Source organism: Oryzias latipes, chromosome 20, assembly GCF_053564925.1.
Source record: "Oryzias latipes strain Hd-rR chromosome 20, Olatipes_Hd-rR_3.1".
Classification (NCBI taxonomy): Eukaryota; Metazoa; Chordata; class Actinopteri; order Beloniformes; family Adrianichthyidae; genus Oryzias; species Oryzias latipes.
The window spans coordinates 10,508,902-10,536,042 of NC_136256.1; the positions used below are offsets into that span (position 1 = coordinate 10,508,902).

At 39.9% G+C, this 27,141-nt stretch overlaps 2 protein-coding genes across 2 annotated transcripts in view; both read left to right on the top strand.

Annotated features, from left to right (window-relative positions):
- Positions 1–25,367, top strand: part of LOC101157818 (myelin-associated glycoprotein) — a 52,222-nt gene extending 26,855 nt beyond the window's left edge. The window contains exons 6-8 of the mRNA XM_023950344.2: positions 24,204–24,276; positions 24,356–24,386; positions 25,012–25,367. Of these exons, the coding sequence (XP_023806112.2) occupies positions 24,204–24,276; positions 24,356–24,386; positions 25,012–25,248 (341 nt within the window). The 3' untranslated portion in view covers positions 25,249–25,367. The remainder of the gene's footprint in view (positions 1–24,203; positions 24,277–24,355; positions 24,387–25,011) is intronic.
- Positions 22,170–23,557, top strand: LOC144988485 (myelin-associated glycoprotein-like). The gene is made up of 4 exons (XM_078938920.1): positions 22,170–22,191; positions 22,249–22,632; positions 22,783–23,085; positions 23,159–23,557. The coding sequence occupies exons 1-4, from the start codon at positions 22,170–22,172 to the stop codon at positions 23,485–23,487; spliced, it is 1,038 nt and encodes a 345-aa protein (XP_078795046.1). The 3' UTR covers positions 23,488–23,557.
- Positions 25,368–27,141: the final 1,774 nt, after the last annotated feature.

Sequence of the window (27,141 nt, forward strand, 5' to 3'; positions counted from 1 at the left end):
TGTTTTGGAACCACGTCTCCACCTGGTTGAGTTCCCCCCCCAAGTGTGCCTGAACCGCTCGTGTTGCCACATTCATTTAATGGTGCCAACCTGATCTGCTCAGCTGCTATCTATGCTTTTGTGGTTCTCATTCTTTGCAATTTTTGCCATTTTTGGCTTAAACCAGGGGGGTATTCCAGGAAGCATGTTTAAACTAGCCTGACTTTAAGCCTGAACTCTGGCTGAAATCCGCCTGAACTTGGGGTATGTCGGTTCCAAAAGACCGGATATGAGTTGGCGTAATTACTCTCGACTTGGTAACCCTGGGTTAATGCACGTACGCGGCATGTACATAAAGACATTCTCAATGGATGGCCGATTTACGGAGTCACCATGGAAACACGTGGAGAAAAAAGAGAGCGCGACACTTCAGTGAGACAGAGTCTGAGATTTTAATGATGGCGTATGAAGATTATACGTCCATCAAAAAAGTAACACGGCTGCATCATCAAAAAGAGTTTCTGCTTGTAGTAGAAGAACAGACAAAGTAAACGCACGAGTTTCTGATCTTATTTCCATTTTCCTTGTGACGCATATGTAACCCACTCCGTGCAGGATCCACACCTCTCTACCCCGAAGACTCTGCGTTGTGTTATTTGTTGTTGATTAGGGGTACCCAGTGAGGCAGGAGTCGGACACACGGTGATCAAGGTCGTGGCTCAGACCGTGCCGTTTATTTGGTATTGATGCTGACAATTCCACCTTCCAAACCATAAACGAACACTCGGTCTCAGTTGGTCATTTACAAAACCGTAGATACAAATTTTTTTTTTTTTTTTTTTTTAACTTGTCCTGTCCAACAGCTAGGCAGACAGATGAGAGCTGAGGGCCTCTTGTGTTGGACATATTTTACTTTAACAAGAGGGGTTATTAATCTTCAGACAAACCAAAGGTATGTCTGAATAAACCCCTTTTGTAATTGAGGCCAAACTTTATTAATTTCAATCATGTTTGAAAATCTTTAGTGTTGGACCGGACGGAAAAGGAAAGAGGGGAAGAAGAGAGAGGGACGTTAGAGAGAGGGGGGGGTAGGAGGGTGATAATAGGAGGGGAAGGGGGGTAAGACCATGAAGCAGCATAAAGCAACAAGTTTACTGGTTGTTAATCATTATGGTAAGGTTCAAATGTAGTACAAAAAGGGCGGGGCCTATCCACACACACACTCAAATGTTATAAACACACCTGCTAGCTGCAAAAATGTCCACCTGTCGACATGTACACAAAACAGATAGTGTTCACACGCATACTTATGCCTTAAAACCAACTAGTGTGAAATATTTCAGTCATTCAATCATGCAAATTTAAAATAAGGCATTAAACAGAACTACAAAAAAAACTAAGCGCTGTGTTTCATTAGCTGCTAAGCATAGAAATAAAGTGCATAGATAACTACATAGCTAACAATAAAAAGCTGACAAGCTCATATTAAACAATGAAATAAACACCAAAAAACCCTTTCAGGTGGTAACTGAACATCTCAACACAAATACATTTTTGCACACACCTCATAACAATTTCTTATGGTCAAGTTATTTAACTAGGATGCAGGGGGTGCAATCTACAGTGCTTACCTTCCAAACCATAAACGAACACTGGGGGAATGCGCGCCACACGGAGTAGTACAGAACTCCAAATACGGTGTCCCGCGAGGGATAAAATAGAGAACAAACCTGAACCCAGAGAGCTCATGCAGCACAACAGCACCACCTGCTGACTCATTTAGGCTACTGCTTTACACATATATATAACTTATCCAATTTTGCCAAATTAAATGAAATAGTTCTATTGGTAACAAGTAATTGAGTCAAATTTATTCAACCTCATTTCTTAGGTCTATAAAACTCAGTAATTTTTTTACAACTCAAATTTACATATTTATTTAACTAAATGTCACATTACTCCAATTCAATTAATCTTTTTTCCATCTTAAATAATTATAATTCTTGAACTCTCATATGTCTGCGTTTGAGCCGGCAGATATGCTCATTTTTATAACAATTAAAAGGACTGGGAAAAAATGCACGGAGTGCAAAAACTCATTAAACAATTCTCCATCATTATGATTGCATTCATAGAAGGTAGGAGTGCTAAATGAACTCATCATCCTCTCCTTCACTCTCACTTATGGGGCAGAGACGTAAGCATAGTAGGACAAAATAACTCGGCAAAACACAGTAAAACAGCTAAACAACTAAACACGTTTTGTCAAAAACCCACACTTAAACCCAAATCCGTCCCGACAGGCAAAGGGAATGATATCCCAGAATCCCTTGCGGTGCCGATCTAACAGCAGCACCAAAGTTACACAAATTTAATTGAATTAATTTGAATGAAAGGAAAATAATTGTCTGAAACTACGTGTTATTTTTAAGGTGACCTAACAAGAAATGATTTATCTTAACTGAAGCAAATCAAGATAGATCAAAGTAAAAAAGTTTATCTTTCCAACATCTATATGTGGTCTTATCACCCTCTCATGGTGAAAAAAAAGTATTATCTGAGCTTCTTCATCCACTAAATCATCTTCAAATGGACACGCCATGCTGCTTCACCTCTCTGTAAACAAACTAAGCTTCAACTAAACCTGCTCCGGACCAGGTTATGTTCAGAGCATGAGTTGCTATGGCAACTTGACCTACCCTGAAACATACCTCCATTTCTGGAACAGAAAGCTGAGGTTATCAACTTCCTTAGCACCAAACTTATCGTGGGAGCTAGCATAACCTGCTTGCTGGAATACCCCCCTGGTCTCTTGGTCTAAAATCTAATTTTTCTCTCAAATAATTGTGACTTCAGTATTGCAACTGTAGAACTCACTGACTAGAAACCTTTCCATTGCATCTTGCACATTTGTGTCATTTTTTTTGTACCATTCATTAAAATTTCAAAGCAATCACGTCGGACGGTTCAGACTTCCATAGCATGTGTTAATTTCTGATAATGCACACTTTGTCTGCCATTATCCTTTACTTCATCCACACCCCAAAGGTTTCTTCCCTGTTTGTAATCCAACTGATTTTCCCTTTCCTTCTCCTGAGGCCTCCTGAGGAAAAATTTAAGTTAGATCAACATACATTGTGTTGGGTAGTCATACAAATTTAAGTTGAACAAACTTAATTTAATGAGGTGTGACCAAGTGAAGTGATCCAATTAAGTTCGATCAACTTCTTTCTTTTGAGAGTGAGCAACAATATCAATTTAAAGTTGGATCCAACTGCAGTATTTAGATTGAATCAACTTAGATTTATTAGTTTGAACCTAAGTACATTAAGTAGGACCAATGTGATTCATTTTTGTTCAAGTAACGCTATCTAATCATGTGGAAATCATTTCCATAATTTTTTTATGTTCATTGAAAGTGAATGTTTTTTGAGTGTAGTTTACCTGCTTTGTTTTGTCCTTATTCAACAAAGGAACATAATGTTACACATTGTGTTTTTATATTCACATGGAATGTGTATTTGTTTATATGACAGAGTACTAGGGCCCACTAAGGAAAAAGGATAAAGTCATAAATTTATGAGACTGGTTCTTTCTGCAGAAAAGCAACATATTCTTTTTACAGTTTTGATAGTTATGAGAATGTGATACTTCATATTCTGGCACATCAGCATGTCTTCGTTTATGAAACCATACTGAAGTACAATTTCACGAAATGCCCCACATCTGTCATTTTAACAACTGTCCTCCTTTAAAACAACTTGTTACAATATTATGACTTGTCTTTTTTTTCCCTCTGTGGCCCTAATATTCTATCATTTTATATATAGCTTTATGGAAACTGTAAATTATCTAATGATAGCAACATCCTTTAAAACATTATTTATCAAAAATGATTGAAATTAATGATCACAAACGTTTAAATAATGACAGTGGGTCTAGTTATATGTGATAACAATGTATAGTGAGCAGTGAAATAACTATTGGTTTCCATTTGTGGCAACTGCTGACTGACATTAGGGATGAGATCAAATAGATCCTGGAAGTTAGCCTGGTCTGTAAGGTAATTTATACCATAACATATCCTCCTGCCCCCTATCCAGCTTTAGTGCAACCGGATTGGGGATCAATGGAGCCAGGATCACCAAGATATCCTGGCTTAATCCCTTATCCTACTTTTGTGCAACAGGCCCCTGGTGTAGTAGTAAAGCCACAAGGAATTATCAAACAGGATCCACTCAGAGCTTCCAGCTTCTTTGGTACAGTAATGTGGAGGTATGATGGTACTCCATATTCAGCCCAAACTCCTGTAATGTCGATTTAATGAATTATGATAAACAAACTGCATTTCAGCTACAAACCATTTGGGTGATTTCTTCCCACCAGGCACAAGATGTCTATTAGATTACTAATATACATATATTAGTAGACATAGTTGTCTACTGGACATGTCAGACAAATCAATTTTCTTCTATGATATCTACCAATAGTGTTCTGAAAGATATCTATAAGGGTTGTTTCGCTGTGGCGACCCCTGATGGGAGAAGCCGAAAGTGAAAGAAGAGATCTACTACTGAAGCGTGGAGATTCTGTTGGACTGAAAGTGCACAGACGGGGAATTTCCAATTCAAGCCAAAGATTTATTGCCCAAACAATATTTCTTATACAGATAAATGTCCCTGAATGCCTTTTATTAAAACGGGGCTCACAGCAGGAACACAAAGAAAAGAGCGCTGTTTCTCTCCCTGCCCGGGGATTTATACAATGTATTGATAGATATGTAAATGCAGAGAGGAGGGTGAAGAATCCGCCTGGTCAGTGGTCTCCGGTTACATGGCTCCCAGGGACGTTAGCTGATACATCGCCATCTGCAAAGAAAGAATCCACAACACATCCTGTAAACAGTCTCCCCCTCACACCATGAGTGCCTAACACCCACCTCCAGAACCTGCCCTACCATGTGTCTGCTCCTCTAAAGTGCAGTAGGGCCTCTCACATGTATGGTATGCATGATCTGCTGAACATCATTCTGAACCAGTTCTATGGGTTATATATTCTTCACTACTAATCTACCTGTAGACATCTAATCTTGGGATATTTTAGGATGTCTATTAGAGTACTTTTTAAAGCATTTACCAGTTTAAAAAATGAATACTGCAATTTTACATCCTCTCATTCATCTTCAGAACCTGCTGGACCTCTTTAGGGGTCACAGGGTTGTTGGTTCCAGCCCAGCTACTGTTGAGCAAAGGCAATGTACACTCTAAACAAGTTGCCAGGCTGTTGCACCCTGTTTCTGTTTCTGTCTAAAGGAGCCACTTGGGTTAGTTTCTAACTGAGAAATAACCAGTGAGAGCCACAGACTCCCACCTCCCTCTTTAAAAAAACATATTTTATCTGTTTATGTGGTCATTAATCCATTCATTTATAAAAGTGTAGCTTTAAAAAATATACAATAATTCAAGCATAAAGTTCACATTTTATCTACATATAACAATTTTAACTTGTTTTTTTCTAACATAAGCACATACAAGTTCCTTTCATAATAAACTAAAACAAATAAGTGTGTCAGAAAAGATCATCCTGCTGAAATAAAACTGCTGGGAAAATCAAGTCAAACATGTTTCTATCATTGGGATTTGGGTGCGCTGTCATCCTTTTTCTGCTTTTACTATCAAATATAAACATGACTGTATTGGTGTGGAGTCCACTTTTTCCCCAATCTATACTTGAAAATGCAAGTCTATACTTTAAGACCTTTGCCCCTGAACAGCAATTAGATGCTTTTGTGCAGCAGAAGATAAGAAAATGTTTTTAAGCTCATTCTAATAATAATTCATGCTGACATTGGTTTAACCCTTGTGCTATCCTATGACCCCACCCTTGGATTGACGTGTTCTCCCTACCATGACAACGGCGGATAAAGGCGGAAAAAGATTTCATGTAATCCATGGACACCACTTATAGAAGTGGAGGATTCCCTCCACTTCTATAAGTAGTGTCAGTAGAACGTCTTCACCAAGTGGTTGATTTCCCGACACTACTTGTAGGGCCTTTTCAACTGACTGTATCTCACGCTCCCAGGCACCACCGAAATGAGGAGCTGCAGGTGGGTTAAACTGGAACTTGATTTGTTTCTGCGAAAGCCTGTCCTGGATCTCTGGCATCATAGCTGCAGAAGCTTCAGACAGTTCTCTTTCTACACCTCGAAAGTTCGTTGCTTGATCCGAGAGAATCTCTGATGGGGTTCCTCTGCGTGCGATGAACCTTCTCGTTGCTAATAAGAATGCATCTGTATCAAGGCCATTCAGTAGATCCAAGTGAACGCATCGGTTAGTTAGGCATTTAAAGGTGATCCCCCAACGCTTCTCTGTGCGACGGCCTATATTCACAGTGAACGGACCAAAGCAGTCCACCCCTGTTGAGAAGAATGGAGGTTTTAGGAGTCGCAGTCCTGCAGGGGGAAGATCTGCCATTATTGGGACAGTTGACTTTCCTTTCCACCTTCTGCATTCTGCACAGGTTCTTTGGAACTTCTTGATGGCTTGTCGTCCACGCAGAATCCAGTAGTAACGCCTGATTTCTGCAAACACTCTATCAGTTCCTGGGTGGAGCAGGCGTGCGTCAGCTTCTTTGATGATAAGTTTGGTTATATCATGACTGGGATCCAACACAACCGGATGTATTTCATCGATGCATGAGGAGTCACTCCATCTGAGGCGTCCTCCCACACGGATAAGACGTGGTTCAGAGTCCATTTTTGGGGCCAATGTGCTCAATTTGCTGCTTGGTGGTACTGGTCTGCCAGCTTTAAGGCATTTCACTTCTTCAGTAAAGCACTCCATTTGGCTTGTTCTCAGGAGCAGGTTTTCTGCTTCACCAGCTCTCTCTTGAGACTGCTCACCATCTCCAGCCGCCCCGTGAAGTAATTGCTGAGTGGCGTTGATTAAATCAATCCAGTTGTCAAATTGTGTGATTTCTGGTGTTTGTGGATCCCGGGTTTTCTGGATAAGACCACAGAATACGTGCTGCTTGATCTCTGTGGTGTCCTCTGGTGCGGTGGAGGCTGGACATACTGGCCATTGATCTTCTGAACTGCGCAGAAAAGATGGTCCGTCAAACCATCGACTTGGAGCTGCAAGGGCCGTATGTTTGACACCCCTGCACTAAATCATCTTCAAATGGACACGCCATGCTCCTTCACCTCTCTGAAAACAAACTAATCTTCAACTAAACCTGCTCCAGACCAGGTATTGTTCAGGGCATGAGTTACTATGGCAACTTGACCTACCCTGAAACATACCTCCATTTTTGGAACCGAAAGCTGAGGTTATCTGCTTCCTTAGCTTACCGTGTTAAATAGCATAAGCTGCTTTCTGGAATACCCCCCTGGTGTATTTAAGCTCCATGCCTTCACCTACACTCTGCCAGTTTGTTGTGTTTCCAACCCTTGTGCAAGCATAAGCAGGTTGATGGGTCTGCCTGCTGATGTTGATCCCTGTTCCGTTTTTGGATGTCAAGTATGACCCTTGTTGATGTGTTGCATACATTTAGATTTTGGATAGAATTTCGTGTGCATCACCCTAGACTGGATTTTTCACGGATTCTCTGGAGCTCCCAATTCCCCACATTGATGTCTCTATTGTGCATTTTTAACCCTTGTGCTATCTTAGATGACCCCACCCTTACATTGACGTGTTCTCCCTACCATGACAAAGGTGGATAAAGGTGGAAAGATGTCATGTAATCCATGGACACCATTGAGGTTCACAAATCATTGAAGAAAAAAGGTTCAGCGCACTGTCTAGTGTGCCTAGATGACCCAACTCCCAATGTCAAAGTGCCTAGGATAGCACAAGTGCTACACAAGAGAATGCTCCCTGGAGACTCCCCTGTGCATCTGGCAGTATCATCTTCCATTACTACCTGAGTTTCAATTAACTGCATTTATCTTGCACTCAGTGTGCTCCTCCTTAGGTTGTCCGATACCTCCTCCTTCTGACAGGAATCATGTATCTGGCAGACGGGATGTGGACTGAAAGATTTGGACAGCCAGCTCAAATGCAAAATGCGAAAATATATTAGTCTTTTTGCATTTATATATTAAAACACCAGTGATATGAATATTTGTTAGTAAGTAGTGAGGTTCAGTATTAACAGCTTTACGACAAAACAGTATGGTTCAGTGGCAGACTGTTACACCCTCCATGTAGGAAGGAACGGTTCCGCAGGTCATTCATTCCAACAGCTGTTAGATTGTACAATGCCACAGTTTAAATATGCATGTGCAAAACCGGTTATCATGCATCCATAGCCCATCCGAATGTATTGTCTTCTTACCTTTTTTTATTTTATCATTACGTATAAAATATGTTAACCCTTGTGCTATCCTAGGCACTTTAACACTGGGAGTGGGGTCATCTAGACCCACTAGACAGTGCGCTGAACCTTTTTTCTACAATGATTTGTGAACCTCAATGGTGTCCATGGATTACATGAAATCTTTCCACTTAATCCACCTTTGTCATGGTAGGAAGAACACGTCAATGCAAGGGTGGGGTCATCTAAGATAGCACAAGGGTTAAGTCGTAATACTGTATATAGGTGTAGATTATTCTTTTTGTTAAATGTTATTACCTTTTGTATTTTTTGCACATCTTAAATACCCTTTCATTCTTTTTGCACATTGCTCTTGTTCTTTCTTCTTTTGCACTGACCTGCAGTAACAATTGAAGTTCCCCAACGTGGGATCAATATATGATATCTTATCTAAAGGAAAATAGTATTTTATTCATGTAGTTTAAGTGTATATTATATGTACGTTTTATGAATCAGCAAGAAGTGTCATGGTGCCTGTCAGACTCCTCCCCCTCCAGCTCTGCCAGCCGTGCTCCTCCTAATCACCACCAGCTGACTTCACTCACCTCATCTGCCATGCTGTTTAAAAGGAGACCTCATCCTTCAGTTCAACGCCAGTTCGTTACCCCTTATCCCTTGTGCTATCTTAGATGACCCCACCCTTACATTAACGTGTTCTTCCTACCATGATAAAGGTGGAAAGACTTCATGTAATCCATGGACACCAGTGAAAATCACAAATCATTGAAGAAAAAATATTCAGCGCACTGTCTAGTGGGTCTAGATCAGTGTTTTTCAACCTTTTTTGAGCCACGGCACACTTTAACCTTGACAAAAATCCCGCGGCACACCAGCATCCCAAAAAAAAAAAAAAAGCAGAAACTCATAGTCTGTTTTGATCGTGCATTTTTGTGATAATTGTGGCAGAAAAAGCAGGAAGTTGCAGATGTTTTTCTAAAAGATGTAATAAAAGTTAAGTTACATACAAACTGTATGTTCGTTGTGTTTTCAAGACGCTGTCCCTTTAAGTCAATGCATCATGGGAGATGTAGTGTGAAAACTGCGAGAAAACGGCAGAAAGACTCGCGTCTCTGAGCTTCATGGTTTTGTTCACTTGTTCCACGGTCTGATACCGGATTCTGTGGAAAGTTACACCGCTAAAGACGAGCTTTAGCTGGTATTTTTGTCGGAACTGACTGAGTTATGAGCTAAATTGGAACAAGGAAGTGGAGACTTTAACCACTTCTGATTGGTCAGACTGATGACATGTGATTAAGCCTTCAAGAATGATTGGTGGAGTCGTGGAGACAGTAAAAGCTGCGGGACTTTTCCTTACACAGTTATAGCTGCAGCTATTTCGCGTTACCGTCATTCTTATCAAAATGTCTTTAATAGAATCAAATAAACACAACGAAAAAAGTATTTTATGATCGTTTATATTCCTAACTACTCAGTGTTTTATCACGGCCTGTTTGGATGAACAAAGAGCTGATTTCCTGGAGATGGTTAATGTTTTTAGATCAGTTAATGAGGGCAATTTTCCACGGCACACTTGACCATCTCCCACGGCACACTAGTGTGCCGCGGCACACTGGTTGAAAAACACTGGTCTAGATGACCCAACTCCAAATGTTAAAGTGCCTAGGATAGCACAAGGTGACTAAGCTTGGTCTTCAGTTATTGCTCTCATGCTCTTGCATTGCTCTCAGCCTTGTATTAATCCTTGCTCTCTGCTACAGGATATTCATCATCTCACGAGTGACGTCAGCACGTCCTGCCATTCTGCTGCTTAGAAGAACCCAGAAGACTCCACGGCGCACAAACCGCACTAAGCCCTCCAGCCACGCCACCAGCTGTCCTCAAGTCTGGACCTCCTCCAACAATACCACAACCATCCCTGGAGAAATAATAAATCCTTTTCTCATCAAAAACACTTACCTGTCATCCTTCTGGGTTCCAGCGTCTGGGTCCTCACGCTAAGAGCGTCATGACAGGAAGCTGATTATTAAATTAGCTTTCTGATTGTCACTCATTATTTTGTTGTTGAAATAGCTGCTACTTAGAATTTGAAGTGTGAGGAGTCATTTTATGTATTAGAGGTGTAACGATTCATTCTAACAATTCGAGTCTATATTTGTGGTTGCCGATTCGATATACTTTTTATTTTGGTTCATTTTGAACAATCCGATTCACTGACCAGGAGATCTTTAGCCAAAAATTCAACCAGTGTGACTAAGAGATACAGTAAATACCTGAACAGTGCAGGTAAAATTTTCTAGATTCCTTTTAGTCCTTACTGGATAATTAAGTGTAAGTTAAATATGTGAACAATAAATATATTAAATATATAAAGTAATAAATAAAGTAAATATGAATTAGTGGCAAATCCATTCACATTTAGGTTCCCTAAAGTCCAGCCCACTGTTGTTTTTCCACATAAAATAATCTTAAGGGAACATTCTACCACGTCTTTGCTAAATCTAAAGTGTTTCCACACATTGGACTTTAATGATGGATTGATCATCTTTTGCTATAATCATGCGTGTTGTCCACTGTGATACACTTGGTCGTTTATTAAAATAAACTTACCGTAATTTCCGGACTACAAGCCGCTACTTTTTTCCTGCGCTTACAGCCTTGCGGCTTATTCAGTGACGCGGCTAATTTATGGATTTAATTGACGGCCGCCATGTACGTACTTTCGACCTCAGTGAATAGTTTGAATTCTCTATCTAACACCAAGCACGAGGCATTCTTATTCAACACACCTCTTAGCAGCCAAACAGCATGGACTTGACTTCAGGTCTTAGACACTTCAGTCATGGTTCAACAAAACGAAACACGCATGCCCGGCCGCATCCCAGAATCCTTTGGGGCCATTAGACCCAACGTGCACGTGATCGCCGCTACATTATGATGAAGCTTTCAAGTTAAAAGCAATCGTTAAAAGCAGCGTAAAAAAGTCCACCGTCACCAACGGGTTTGGAAAAGCCGGTTTGCTGCGTGACGGAGAGAACAGCGCATGGAGTGAATTTACACTCCATTTACGGTTTCTAAGGAAACCGTAAAAGCGGAATTTTGCTTTGAAAAGCTCGCAGCCTCCGTGTGAGCTGGAGACATCTTCTCCTGCTGATCGAGCTGCGGGGCCGATGGCAGTCTGATGTAACAACGCATCCGCCCCTCATACACAAAACGTACAGTATTAAGTCTGATTGCTTTGCACAGAAACGATTTGCTCCGTTGACCGGCGCAACGGGGACGAAGCGCTCCTCCTTGAAGCTGCCCTGGTCAGAGGTGTCGGAGTAGATAGGAAGGGGAGACAAGGAGCGCGCGGGGCGGGAGCGGAGTGCAGAGGCTTCTGAATTCTGACGCACGCGCCGCACTGAGGCGCGCGTATCGCGCTGAGGCGCGCGCTTTTCAGTCGCCGCTGCTTTATTTTACCGTTGTGTTTTCTAACCAGTCCTGTTACTCCCATAACGCTGCTGCGACACAAGCGGAAGGAGAGCTTTTCCCGTTCACCCCTCCATGCACTGCTGCTACTTGCTAATTCTTAAACACGTACAACAGAATGGCGAGCCGGGCGTTGGCCCCGCCTTTAGCCCCTAAGACTCATGGGAAATGTGGAATCGCGGATGTAAATTTCCTCATTATAACTGAGGGATGTAATGTTGATTATATGGTTACTGTTTGTAATTTTATGTTAGATACCTAGATTGTCAATAAGTAAAAAAAAAATGAAATAAAAACACCATAACTGAGGGACTTGTGAACAGAATATAGGTCCATGCTGTTTGACAGATATCGATACACTCAAATACATGACCCAGAGGCAAAACTGGCACCACCCACAATGTGCTAATAAATTGCACTCACTCTGGGATGCTGGGCGTGATCTGTCAGGATGACAATATCGGCTAACACATGCACGGCTTGTACTCTGACGCGGCTTGTGTATGTAGAAAAGCAGTCAAACACGTGAATATGGGTGGGTGCGGCTTGTAATCGGGTGCGCTTTGTAGTCCGGAATTTACGGTACATGTCTCAATCCAACTAGTATTTTCCAATTATGATTTGAAATTCAATTTATCTCTTTCAAAAAGAAATTATGGCATTGGTTGATTCGATTCGAGTCTGCCTCAAACATCAATCTGGTTGGATTCTAGGACTTGACCTTCTTGCTGTGAGGCAAGAGGGCTAACCACTGTGCCACCGTGCAGCCCAGGATGTCAACTAACTGATAGTTAATTGTTACACCCCCTAGTATTTAGAATTACTTCCCAGGTGTAAAAAATGAATATTTTCATATTTGACTGCGTTTAAGTTGTGTTTACATATGACTAAATATGTTTGCATCATTATATGATAGTGATCAGTGGTAATGCCCAATGAACTCAAAAAACAGATAAACTGAGGCATAATTTTTTATAAATTGTTCACATTTTTCTCATAAAATTTAGATTATTTAAATTATATTTTATAAATGGATAATTGGTCAAATGTAAAAGTGTTGTTAGAAAGGACAAATCATAAAAAATACATTTTATATTTACCTTATGAATACTTCATATTTTACTTAATTTCAAGTAAAATATCACATGTTTAAAAAAAAAACCCAACTTGCTTATGTTACACAAAAACATAGACAAAACCTGGACTTTTTGTGACTTATTGAAAAAAAGTGACTTATGCTTTGAGTTAACTGATCCAGTTACAGACTGGAATTTAACGCTACCAGCCTGGATCAGCAGCATTCTCCAGCAGGTCACTCCCACACATTTCCAGAAATTAAATATGTTGTGTTTATTTCAGAAAGTCATTCATCCAAAAAAAAAGTATTTTATTTAAATCTCAAACGCTAATCATTGTTTTTGAGTGTCAATAAAGCAAGATTCAACCAATTAAAAATTTGTTTCAAATGAAAAAATAAATCAACAAACATTACCAGATCATAGATTATTTTTAGAATTATTTCAAAGTAACATGGGCTGTGTGGTGGTGTGGTTACCACTCTCCTCAGAGCGAAATGCGGTGGTTCAAATCTGAACTAGGACTTTTCCTGGTGTGGAGTTTGTATGCTCTCCCGTGGACATGCTTGGGTTTCTCTGGGCACTCCGACTTTCTCCAAGAGTCCAAAGACGTGGTTCATGGGTTATTTGGTGAATCTAAATTTGCCTGTAGGTGTGTGTATGAGTGTGCAGTTGTGTGGCCCTGCAACAGACTATTCAACGTGTTCCCCAACTTTGCCCAACAGCTGGGTTAGCTCCAGAAACACCCATGACCCCAAAAGGGATTACACGTATTAGCCTAATGCTAACCCATCTCCCAGGTCCGTTCTGCCAATGAATAAAGCAATGACCGCTCGGATTTAAAAAATTATAAGCGAAGATGTCCTTAATATTAATCATAACAATAATAAAAGCGCATTTAGAAGATCGTCTCCAGCTGTTTCCAGCAGATTTTGCTGTTCGAGGACAGCTGCTGCCCCATCAAAAACACGCTAAACTTTTGTTGTTTGCCGGTAGGGCCAACAACGCAGAAGAAGAAAACACAGAAATGGAGTTTTAATCTTACATTTTACAAGAACACGTTAAAAACCCCGTAAAATACAAATTTCATTGGAGTGGGTCTTTAAAGAGATTTAGTTTGGTAATTTGAAAATGGTTAGACTTCAGAATAGGCAACAATATAAACCTCAAATAAATGCAACTAAAGCGGCCATGGGCTAGAACAACCTGCGGCTCTTTCATCCCTGTGCTGCGGCTCTCTCAGGTTTTGTAAAATAACTGTTTTGATCTAATATTGTCGTGGTGCTCTTAACACCGTTGGAAGGTGCGAGTGGGCAGCAGGAGGAAAGCAGCGTGAACACGTCTGCAACTGTGAATGCGGACCAGAGTCGGTTAAGGGGAGAAGCCCTTCGCTGTAGTCTGCAGACCGAGACGTGCCTCAACGTGGGCAGAGTTAAACGCATTGAGGCACGCCCAGTGCATGTGATTTGTCATCACAGTAAGATTGACATTCAGAAATACTAAATGTCTCAGCTTTATGACGCTGATGCGGTTCCTTCAGTCAGTAATGATCTGTTCTGTTTAGGAGAAGATTCTCTCAGTTCTGAGGTGCAGGTTGGTTGTGGATCTGGTGTAGGTACTGAAGGAATATATATTTGTTGTCTTCATTTTATTATGTTTTTCTGCCTCACTGAAGTTTAGTTTTATTAGTGTGTGTTGTTTCCGTCCTTTGAACTTTGAAGAAGCTTGCTAAAGGCTACGTTCACACTGCAGGGCTTAATGCTCAATTCGGATTTTTTTTAAAAATCTGATTTGTTTGCTAGACCGTTCACATTTCCAAGTAAATCCGAACTTTTGTGATCTCCAGTGTGACCGTGACACGACCCAAACGAGACCCGCATGCGCAGAAGCCAGAAGAATACTCAACGGTGAACGACGTCACTTGTTGTTTGTGCAGCAAACGTTAACAATGGATGTCAACAACAGTGTTGTCAAAAGCGGAGCTCTTTTTGTAATATTAAATTTATTTTCACGAAGGAGCAGCACAATTACAATGTTCTCATTTTAAGAAGGCAATGGAGTCGGGATCGTCTGTACCCACTGTTGTGGAAAGGAAATGTGCATGTGTTGGGGCCACGCGCCCGCGTGTGTGTGTGTGCAAGCGCGTGCCGCGATAGAGAATAGGGGGGGGGGCAGTGTGGGCGCGCATTCATGTTGTGTGTTACGGAGGAAGGAGGACGGTAATAGAAGAAGGTTTCCCCCAGAATAAATGCTATGGACTCTTTACTAACCCGTTCTGGAGAATCTAAGGATCAGAACAGGGAGGAGGAGGAGGAGGATCGCCACGGTCGGAAAGGGGAGAAAGAAAAAAAAGTCATCGCGGGAAAGGTTCAACACCACGCTCTGCCATTTAGCTGGAAATTTTTTCAAAAACCGCCCGGTTGCGATAAGAGCCCTGGAGTTTGGCCTGAAAAAAGCGATCACCCCAAATATTAATCCAATCAGTGACCTCCCTTCCCTTCCACTGACTGGTCTCAGCAGCATCGTCCACCATGGTTGATGTTTACGTTCTCGTTCCCGCCTACTTCAACGCAAAATGATGACGTTTGTTGCGTGTCGATGACGTACAGTTCGGAATCAAGCCGCCTGGCCGGTCAGACGGCGGTCGCAATTGAAAAGAACGGCTACAATTCGGAATCAGGACGGCAAACCCACGGGGCCTGGGTCGCAATTGAAAAGATCGGATCTGTGTCATTCAGACTGTCATGAAAAGATCAGAATTGGGCCGCTTAGGGGCAAAAAATTCGGAATTGGGTCGTTTCAGCCTGCAGTGTGAACGTAGCCTAAAGGCCTGTTCACACCGGGACGAATTTCGCCGGCGATTTTCGCCGACGTTTAACGCCTCGTGACTAAACAAAGTGCACCAACGAGAGTGTGCACACCGAGGCGAAAAAACGCCACGCGTTAAAGCGTCAAAAAAAAAAAACGCCTCGGGTTCGTTTTTTTTTTTCGACGCGTCGCGTCGAAATCTACTCGACCAATGAGAACGGCGCTTTTGCTCACGTGTCTGGAGCTTCTGAAGTTACAGTAGAACACAACTTGGGGGCGCTCAAACACAAAACTGCCTTGCTGAGCACACATACCAGCGAAGAAGATAGACGCCAAGTAGCGTCTACACAGCCGCGAAGCAATAATGACGGACATTCTAAAACATCCCCGAACCAAGCACCAGTTGGAGCTACTGGTGCTTGAAATATTCATGTTTTCTTTGTTTGATTCTGACAAGCGTGTAAATACTTGCTCTCTTCTTCTGAGTGAAAAGCGACTTTAAGAAGCGTAAAGTTGCGCAGCGCCACCTTGTGTACAGGAGTATTTCTGTTTTACATTAAGCGCCATCTAATGTCAGGGAATGAAATTGCATGTTCACTCCACTCATCGTCAGCGAAAATCGCCTGGGTGTGAACACAAAAAACGTGGCGAAAAACGCTGGCGAATAACGCCTGGCGAATATTCGTCCCGGTGTGTACGGGCCTTAAGTTGCATAAGTGGAATGGTTTTGACTGGAGCCCCAAGCTAATCCCCCTGCAGGGACACTTTGATATTCAGAGGCCATTTGGAGGTCTGGGCTGTGATGGTGTCAATGACCATAAATTAACCATCTCTCTGACTGATCCAATGTGTGGGAACCTCTGAAGGAGCCAACTCACATGTGGAGAACAAAGCGTTGAGACCTGCAGATTGTGGTAGACCACCTGGCCAATCCGAGCGGCCAGAGGCGGAGATTCGGCCGCCATCATGCTTCCGGGGGAGGAGATCCTGACCACATGTTTAAAAGTCTGCACTCAAGGAAGTTCCTTTGTTCCGAGACAAGCTGCATGTAAATTTGAATGTAACTTCTTACATTTTGCAGGCTTTGGATTTGGGAACCCAGATGATCTGTTTTATTGGTTTTAGAGCTCTTTGGGTTTTAGGAACAATTATAAAACTCTTAATTTTATTCCGTTCACATTTTCTGGTCATTCTCCCGACTTAAGAACACGCATGGAAGAAATCTCAAAGCGACAGATTTTTTTCCTACAGTACCATTACCGTTCGGCCTGGAACTTCCATTCGGGGTCCTTTCAACTGAAGTAACGTCACACTACGGTAACCCCACTTGGACAAACTACATACGACGAGATCTGCTCGGGCTCTACAAATTTTCATTTCATGTTCCGTTTTGTGACCTAAAGTTGTTTTACCTCATAAATTGTGTCTGACAATGTTCTTTTTATTTTTTATAAAGAGATTTTGCCACAATCCACTTGTTAATCCAGTTTAAGTTCAGCCCTGGCTGAAAATGTTGTTAGCACGGCTACATGTTGTTCTTCCGGGTCCATTCTGCCAACAATAAAGCACTGGGCGCACGGATTAAAAAAACCATAAGGGAACATGCATTCAATAATAATCATTACAATAATAAAGGCCCATTTAAAAGACAACGCTTTATGTCGCATTATGTCGGAGCTCTGTTTGTTTGCAACAGACTTCATAATATCTTCTTCTGTGGTAGTATCTTAATTTGTCCAGACCAATCACAGTCAGACACGTCATCGGACCAACGTACAGCCAATCACATACTGTGACGTCAGCATTAGTCCCAGGAAACCGGAGGACCCCATATTATCAATTTCGCGCCCCCCCCTCACCACAAACATGTGTTGACCAATTATGAGCAGCTTGAAGAGAAAAAGAAGTAAGAAAGAGTGAAGGACGCTTTAAAAAAAAAGGTTCCCAAGAAGAAGCGGGCTCTTGTAGTTCGCTTTAAAGCGCAAAGCGATCCGGTCATTAATGTACTAGCCGTTTCCTCAGGTTATCATCGTACTAGTCGTAACCACAATCGCATGTTTAGCTCATTCAATGTTGCTTGGATTTGCCAGCGACTTTGATCGTCTCCAGTGTTTATTTATAACATAAATGACATCCTGTTCATTGATGTCTTGCATCTGAGAATATGAGATGAGAGCCGTTTTGTTTGCAGGGTTAAACACGCTTTTTAAAGAACTTTCCATCCCATAACCAACTACCCCTGGCTGCAGTGTGCAGGCCAAAAAAAATGATCATCTCTTCAGAAACTTTAAAAATTAGTGAAATTATTCCAATGACTGGGCAATACTTTGCAGAAGGAAGAATACATCTTGTTAAACTCTGTGCTTCTTGTTTTTACAAGACATTCACACCTTTAAAGAGAAGTAGTTTCAAGGAACTGAAGCTTATAGAATTAAATGGTGTCATATCAGTAGAGATCCAGCACAGTGGTCTTGTGGTTAGAGTGTCCGCCCTGCAGCTGAAAGGTTATGAGTTCAAACCCAGACCGAGGCGTACCAATCACTTTAAAAATGGGTCCCTTATAGCAGTGTTTTTCAACCTTTTTTGAGCCACGGCACACTTTAACCTTGACAAAAATCCCGCGGCACACCAGCATCCCAAAAAAAAAAAAAAAAAAAAAGCAGAAACTCATAGTCTGCTTTGATCTACAGCCCCCCCCCCCCCCCCCCCCCCCCGGCAATCTGACGTGCATTTTTGTGATAATTGTGGCAGAAAAAGCAGGAAGGTGCAGATGTTTTTCTAAAAGATGTAATAAAAGTTAAGTTACATTCAAACTGTATGTTCGTTGTGTTTTCAAGACGCTGTCCCTTTAAGCCAATGCATCATGGGAGATGTAGTGTGAAAACTGCGAGAAAACGGCAGAAAGACTTGCGTCTCTGAGCTTCATGGTTTTGTTCACTTGTTCCACGGTCTGATACCGGATTCTGTGGAAAGCTACACCGCTAAAGACGAGCTTTAGCTGGTGTTTTTGGTGGAAATGAGTGAGTTATGAGCTAAATTGGAACAAGGAAGTGGAGACTTTAACCACTTCTGATTGGTCAGACTGATGAGGACCTGTTTGGATGAACAAAGAGCTGATTTCCTGGAGATGGGAAATGCTTTTAGATCAGTTAATGAGGGCAATTTTCCACGGCACACTTGACCATCTCCCACGGCACACTAGTGTGCCGCGGCACACTGGTTGAAAAACACTGCCTTATAGGACTTGCTTGACACTCAACATTAAAGGGTTGGATTGGGGGGAGGAACCACCAAATGGTGCCCTGGCACAGCTGTGTCTGCTGCTCAACATTCCCCGGGGATGGGTCAAATGCAGAAAACAAACTTTAACTTTATGTGTCTATACAGCGGCGAGTAACAAAGCTTTAGTCTAGGGATCACATTTAATTGGTTTCTGAGTCTTGTTATGACAAGATATTCACAGCTTTAAAGATAAGTATTCATAATGAGCTGATGTTGAATAATTAAAATGAGAGAGGTGTTATTTCAAATAGCAACACCACAGAGAGTTACAAAGAAAGACACCCTTACTGAGTGTGCTTCTGTTGGTTTCTACCTTTACAATCCGTTTACTGTTACTGTTACTGTAGCTTTACTTAAAAACTCAGCATGTATTTGAGGAAAAAATGGTCAAATTCTAACCTGAAATGTCTTCCTTTGCTATCTCATTATGGGAAATACATCAAAAAGTCTTTAAAGTCATCTGATGGTCACTTATTTAGGCCATTATGGTGCAATTATGACAACCTTACTTTATTGGTCTTTATAAAATATTGGATGAAACTAAACTAAATGCTGTCCCAGTTAGATTTAGAGAAACTTCAAGAAACTAAGTTGATGTGGTTCAAATCATCCAGATAATTCAGAGTTAGTTGCAGCAATTTATTGCAGTATTCCCACAAGATTCTAGTTATGTAACAATTGGATCAAAATATTCCACAATCTTTCCTTGAAAAGGCAGAGATGGCATAGTTATTCATTAAAAGAATCCAAATTTCACTTTTTTATATAAATTATAGTCAAATGATCAAGAATACCTAATCTAATAAAAGCTGCTGAATTTTAGCGTCACATTTCTTAAGTGTTTTTTTGGTCACCAAATCAGCAGAACAAAACCTCTAAAATAAGCAGAAGTAATCTTCATTTAAACATAAGTGGGAAGTGGCTCCGGTGGTTAAGCAGGTCGTCCAGTGATCGATGGGTCAGAGATGATGATGGTTAGAGAAACCGTAGGCGCGAACTGGCAGCCACGCCTCTGTTATCACCAAGTATGAATGAAAAATGAATGAATAATGGACACATTGGAACTGCTTTGAGTATCTGAAAAAGAGCATATAAATCAAATCCATTATTATTATAAAAAGCAGGGAAATTTATACCATTTGTAATTTGTGTTCAACCTCTTAAGACCTGGTGTCCAAATGCATGCACGTCATTTTTTGGATTATATTACTATGGTATTTGATTGTGCTAAACTGAGGCCTTGTGACCACATGTGTAGAGGGTGTTGCCGTCTCATCCGGCCTTCGCAGATTCGGATGGTTCAAAACGTCCAAAAATGAAATGTGCGGTTGGGAAATGAAAAGACACACAAGAGTTTGCATGACTTTTCAAACCTTTTGCAAAAGGGGAGAGGTGGAGAAATTCGACCTGTTAGGCTCTGTGGCTGTCCGCTTTCTCTGTCCTCAAGGCAAAAAGGCTTTTTTATTATTTAGAAAGGGAAGATGAAAACATACAAAATACATCATTAGACTAGTGTGTGGCTCCATAAACACTCCAGTACAGAAAGAAAACAGACCAAAAGTCAAAAACAGGCCTACTGGTGACCTCGTCACATATTATCTGTTACTGAAGGCAGGAATCAAGCATATTTCTGCAATACAATATACATGCATATATAGAATCAATTAAATGTATAATAAAAAGAACATAGAAAATATAATAGAACCCCTGTTCACCTCCACATGTGTTAGCTCAAATATTAGCTCGGGTCAAACTGAGAATCATCTGTATTTCTGCTTGGTATTGTCACTTCTGTATTAATGAAGGTTCTAGGATGTTAGAATATTAGGCAGAGGGATGGTTTTCACTGTAGCCACACAGTAAAAAGGCTCTGGTTCAAATACTAACTGAGTCCTTTCTGTGTGGAGTTTTCATGGTTTCCATCTTCATGTTTGGGTTTTCTTCAGACGTTCTGGCTTCTTCCCAAAAACTTCATGTTGGTCCTTAAAAAAATCTGTTAGGAATGAATGTAAGTGTGTGTGGTTGTCTGTGTCTGAGGTCTCCTAATGGAATCTAAAACTGAGTACTTTGTATAGAACTAATTGGGTATAGAAAGTTGGTGGATAAACTTGTGTAAAACTGTGTCTTCATCTTTGGAACTAAAAAGAGAAGTGAAGAAATTGGACAAGAAAGAAAAAAAAAATCAACCTCAAAGAAGAAGTTGAATTTATCAGGATTTTAAAACAACTGTAGCTGCTTTGTTTTCTAGTTGGAAGGTTTTTTTAAAAAAATTTGTAAATCACTAAACAATACTTCTTTTATTCTGAAACTTTCAGCTGAGCTTCAACAGAGATCACTCAAAACAGTCTGTTCAAAATTATTTTTTCTTAAGAGTAAATGAACCATCAAAGCTGTAATGACCTAAAGAGGATTTAGAAGATGACTTCCTCTGTCACAGTCACAGCAGGAAAAAAACATACATTTTGATAAACATCTATTTCTACGCCACACTTTAAAACAGGCTTTAAAACAGAGAAGTGGCTTTTTGAGCTTCTTCATAGCAACTGAAGACCAAACCTTCTTGTTTCTCTGTTTCAGCTGCAGACTCATCCGGTGAGAAAACATTTACTTTTAGTCTTTAGATTTTCTCTTTCTATGCTTTTTTATACCTATAACTATTGTAAAATGTTAAAAGACTATTGGAAAAAACAAAACAACAAACAGGGGATATTTGGAGATAAACTACGATGTTTATTAAAAATTAATAGAATTATAGTTTTTTAAGATACAAATAAACAAAAGTAGTCGCTTGTTTGAAATGAGAATAAGTAAATAATCAGATTTCAGATGTTTTGCCTAAAATAAATTATAATGTCTCAATGAAAGTAAACCTAAAGTGCTTTTCTCTTAAAAGATTCATTAGTATAAATGAAATATATTATTGAACCTGGAATATAGGCAAATATACACAGATATCAAGTTTTAGTGTGAGCTGTTTTCATTAGTAATTTTTACACTTTAAAACTTTGTTTCTTTCCAAATAGTCGTCTAGTTTCCACAGAGATGAAGGATGAATGTAGGAGTTTGCTGGCAGCTCCGTCTGTGAAGGTGCTGACAGTCAACATGTTCCTGAGTGTCTTCTTCCTTCCAGGTCAGATGTTTGTTCTCTTTCATCTGCAGACATTTTTCAGTCATTTCTGCTTTGAAATATTTATTCTAATGTTGTTTAAAGGCTTCATGTGGAACAAACAGCTGAACTGCAATTTGTTTATCAGAATTTATCATTAAATCCACATCATCTTCATCATTACAGGAGTGTGGTCTCAATGTAAAGAACCACACCTCAACATTACTGCACCAAAGAAGCCGGAAGCTCTGAGTGGATCCTGTTTGATAATTCCATGTAGCTTTACTACTAAAGAAGAAAATGGACAGAAGTTTGACAACACTATAAAAATCATTGGAATGTGGATTAAGAATAATCACAATTTTCTCCAAAATCCAGAGAATGTGATTTTCAACAGCAGTAAGCAGGAAAACATCTATCCAATGAAGATCATTGGAAACCTGACACAGAATAACTGCACCACTTTGTTTTCTAATTTAACCTCAAATTATAAAGAAAAATATTATTTTAGGATTGAAAATGGAGGATTTAAAGCAACCGACCATTGCAATTATACTGAGATAAAAATTCAAGGTAAGAACTTTTTCTGTTTTTGACAATTATACTGATGTTAGTTGTTTTTCTAGTGAAGGAAATGAAAGCCTGTGTTAGAAAACAAACATTTGTATTTAGTTGTTTGAATTTATCAGTTTTTTTTTCTCTGTGTTTGATGTGGAAGCACAGATTCTCCTCAGAGTCCCAGCATTGAAATCCCAGATGATCCTAAGGAGGGGGCGTCTGTCTCCATCACCTGCTCGGCTCCCACTCCCTGTCCTCACTCCCCTCCTGAACTCACCTGGAGTCTCCAACCAGACTTTCAGAGACAAACAGAGAAAAACACAGATGGAAGCTTTACGACTAAAATCCAGAAGATCATCACTCTGTCAGACACTCATGATGGATCGATCATCAACTGTTCTGCCAGATATCCTGTGAATGGAGGACCACCAAAGACAGCAGAGACACACATGACTCTCAGTGTTTCATGTAAGTGATCTGTCAGCACATCACACTTCAGCTGCTTCTGATGAATAAAGTTTCTGTGTCACATTTTCCTCAGATGCTCCTAAGAAGACCTCAGCATCCATCAGTCCATCAGGTTTAGTGTCAGCAGGTAGCTGGGTGACAATGACCTGTTCCAGCAGAGCCAAGCCTGCTGTCAGCAACTTCATCTGGTTCAGGAGCAGCAAAGATGGAGACGTGAAAGTAGCTGAAGGAGAATCTTACAGCCTGAATGCCACAGAGGGAGGAGGAGTTTATTACTGTGTGGCTACAAATGATCTGGGGAACCAGACGTCTCCAAAGATTGATCTGATTGTTGAATCTGCACCAGGACTTACAAGTAAAGAAGCTGGACATGTCAATCTTTTTTGTGAAATGGAAAGTTAACCAATATTAAATCAATCAGTCAACATTTTGTCAATGAGAAATATTAAGACATGAAGCATCAACTGTGGGAGAAAGTAGGAGTATATAAGGCATGGACCAAAACAAAGCCTCATGATGAACAACTGCAGACAAATTATCTAAACTCCAAATTGTTCAAATCTATAAATCAGGGATTATGGGTTAAATTAAACTGAAATTCAAAACAACTTAGTGAAAACCAGTAGCAGCAGCTTTTCTCTTGAGGTCAAATTACAACAAGAAGTGTCATAGTGAGAAAATATGAGTATTTTAATTAAAGGTAAAAGCAAAATGCCTTAATAAATTTCAAAGAAATTCCAAATTTAAAGGCCATTAATTTAACATAGAATGTATTTAAATTAATCTGCTAAACTGAAGGTACAAACAATTTCACAAAGGTAGTTGTTCGATTTAGTTATGAGCAGACACGTTTATGTAAAACTAAAAATAAATGAGGAACAAGACAAGCAAAAAATAAAAACAGATGTGGGTCTCACAATGTAATAAAACACAAGTTATAAAATAATTTAGGTTTTGGGCTTTTCTTTGGAGATTGGCCAGTGAGTGTTCAATTTAACATGAGAAATAAGATGAATTCAAAATTCTTTGTCATTTATTATAGGTCTTTATTTAAGTTTTGGGGAAACTATTGTCCCTTTTTTATTTATGCAAGTCTTGATCATTTTTTTTTTTTTTAGAGAATCTAAATTTCATTTATATCATCTCTGGAGCTGCTGGGATCCTCCTCCTCCTCCTGATTGTCTGTATTGGGTAAGTTCTTCCCTCCTGTTTACCACCTTTGAACTGTTGTCACTTTAAATTATCTTTATGTTTTTCTGATGTCTTCCAGGTGTTTTAGAAAAAATAAGCAACAGCAGCAGGTTAGTAAAGAGTCAACTTTACCTCACAATGCTCATATAGTGTAATCATTTTCAAGGATTTAGTATTTATAATGTACCAGAGGGCTTGAAGTTGAATAAGAAAATGTTAGGTTTGTCTGTTTTACTCCTGTTCTTTCATCAGAAAAGTATTTCCTGTTCATAGTTAAAAGTTAAAAGCACATAAGATCACATGCTGAACATCAACATCTAATTGCAATCCACAAGGGAGGTGCAAAAGATACATTTAAGTATGTACTCTTTTTATATAGAGGATCATGAAGCAATGATGGTATGTATATACATTATTGTATGTAGGGAAAAGGATGACCAAAGAAGACATAGAGACCCAATCCGATGAAAATTGTGCTCTTTTGGTGTTTTTAACATGTTTTTGTAACATTTTCTGTATGATGGTGGACATACAGAACACAATGACTTAGGTTATAACTGAAAGCAACAGGAAATGCTGCTGTGGTAAATAATGAGTCTCAATGATGATAATAGTTTGACATCTTCCACCATGCTCTTAGTCTGAAAAGAAGTCAAACACTTCTAAATTCTGTTTTTAAATTGGGATTTTTTGCTTACAATAATTCTTTATTCATATTGTTGATGTTTTCAACAGCAACAACCTGCAACTGAGCTTCAACTTCAAGGAGCAACCGTTAAAACTGAAGATGAGCTACACTATGGAGACTTGAACTTCAAACGGGGATCTGAGGGTTCCTCAGCCTCTCCACAGGACAGAAGCCAGCAGCAGGACACTGTGTACGCAGAGGTCAAAGGGTCTCAAAGGGGAAACATTTCCACACAGGCTGCTGACAAAACAGAAGATATTTATGCTCAAGTGAAGAAAAAATGATGTTAGTTTCACCCAGAAATGTGACCCATCTGTTCTTTAAGTGTCTTGAAGAACAACTGTTGCATTGGTCAGGATACAGTATATGATGAAGATGATGGAGATCTGTTCTTTCATTTCTCTTTCTGATTTGAAAATCGTGTTGTTTATGAATATTATAGTTAAGGAATTATCTAACTGTATTCATCTAATTTAATTTCAGTGTATTTACCGTGTATTTCTGACATGCATCATTAGATCTGTTAATTTTTTACTGTTGTGCATGTTTAAAATTAGGAATATATTTTTACTTAACATTTTAGTGGACATGTAAACTGTAGTCAGGATTATGTACTGTAGAATTATTTCAATGGATCCAAATCCTGTTAACCATTTTCTGAACTTTTTGTTATTTGATATTTTGCATGTAACATGTAAAGGTTTAAAAGTGTGGGGCCGAGGACTGAACCTTCTTTACCAGTCTTTAAGGACGTGGGGAAGATCCCAGTCTAAATAGAGCGGTTAACAATGTTCAGGAGTTCCTCCTCACAGTATGAACACACTGACTTAACCCTTGTGCTATCTTAGAGGACCCCACCCTTACATTGACGTGTTCTCCCTACCATGACAACGGTGGATAAAGGTGGAAAGATTTCATGTAATCCATGGACACCAGTGAGGTTCACAAATCATTGAAGAAAAGCTCGGTTGGTAAGGTGGGAAGCTACCATGCAGGATTCCAGGGTTTGATTCCTGGAGGGGAATGAGCAATGGTACAGGAGGCAATTACCATATCAAAAGCGAGCAATTCACATCACTCAGTGACCCTTAATGCTACCGCCTACCGAGCGCAGTTCAGCTGCAGCTCACCGCTCCTCCAGGGGATGGGTCAGATGCGGAGAAGAATTTCCCCATTGAGGGATTAATACAGTATCAGAAATGAAAAAAAAGGTTCAACACACTGTCTAGTGGGTCTAGATGACTCCACTCCCAACGTTAAAGTGCCTAGGATAGCACAAGGGTTAAAAAGACAGGTGGGGATGGGATCCAGTGAACAGGTTTTACTTTTAAATTGGGAAATCACTTAACGAAGCTTTGTAGCATCAATCAAGGCAAAACTCTCTAGTGTGTTCTCAGAAGGCAAAAAGAATGCAACAGACTAAACTGTTGAATGCTGAATGAATTTCTGGGAAACTTGACATTTTTTTAGGAATTGTTCATACTTGCTTTTATTCTTTTTATCCTTTTATATTTTTATCTATTTATTGTGTTTTTATCTGTTTTAGGAATGATTGTGCTTTTAAGAATGGGCAGCTGGCCACTTAAAATTTCCTTCGGGATTATTACAGTCTATCTATCTATCTATCTATCTATCTATCTATCTATCTATCTATCTATCTATCTATCTATCTATCTATCTATCTATCTATCTATCTATCTATCTATCTATCTATCTATCTATCTATCTATCTATCTATCTATCTATCTATCTATCTATCTATCTATCTATCTAACTATCTATCTATCTATCTATCTATCTATCTATCTATCTAATAATCCCACTGTGTTGTGTTTGATAGTGTACAGACCTCCACAGTGTAACTCATCTTTTAATTCCGACTTTGCAGAGCTGCTTTCAATTATACACTTAGATTTTGGTAGAATAATTATTTTGGGCGATTTTAAACTACATGTGGACGATCCATCGGACTCATATGTCCAAGACTTTTTAAACATTTTAGGAACAATGGATTTTACTCAGCATGTCAGTGTTCCCACCCACAACAGGGGTCAGATTCTGGATCTTTTAATCACTCATGGCCTGATGGCCACTGTGACCTCTGTTGTGGATGTTGGTATAGATAGATAGATAGATAGATAGATAGATAGATAGATAGATAGATAGATAGATAGATA

Coding starts and splice junctions, on each gene's coding strand:
- LOC144988485 (XM_078938920.1), top strand. CDS start 22,170: ATGTGGAACAAACAGCTGAACT. Junction 22,192..22,248: donor GTGGAACAAACAGCTGAACT/GCAATTTGTTTA, acceptor TCATTACAGGAG/TGTGGTCTCAATGTAAAGAA. Junction 22,633..22,782: donor TACTGAGATAAAAATTCAAG/GTAAGAACTTTT, acceptor GTGGAAGCACAG/ATTCTCCTCAGAGTCCCAGC.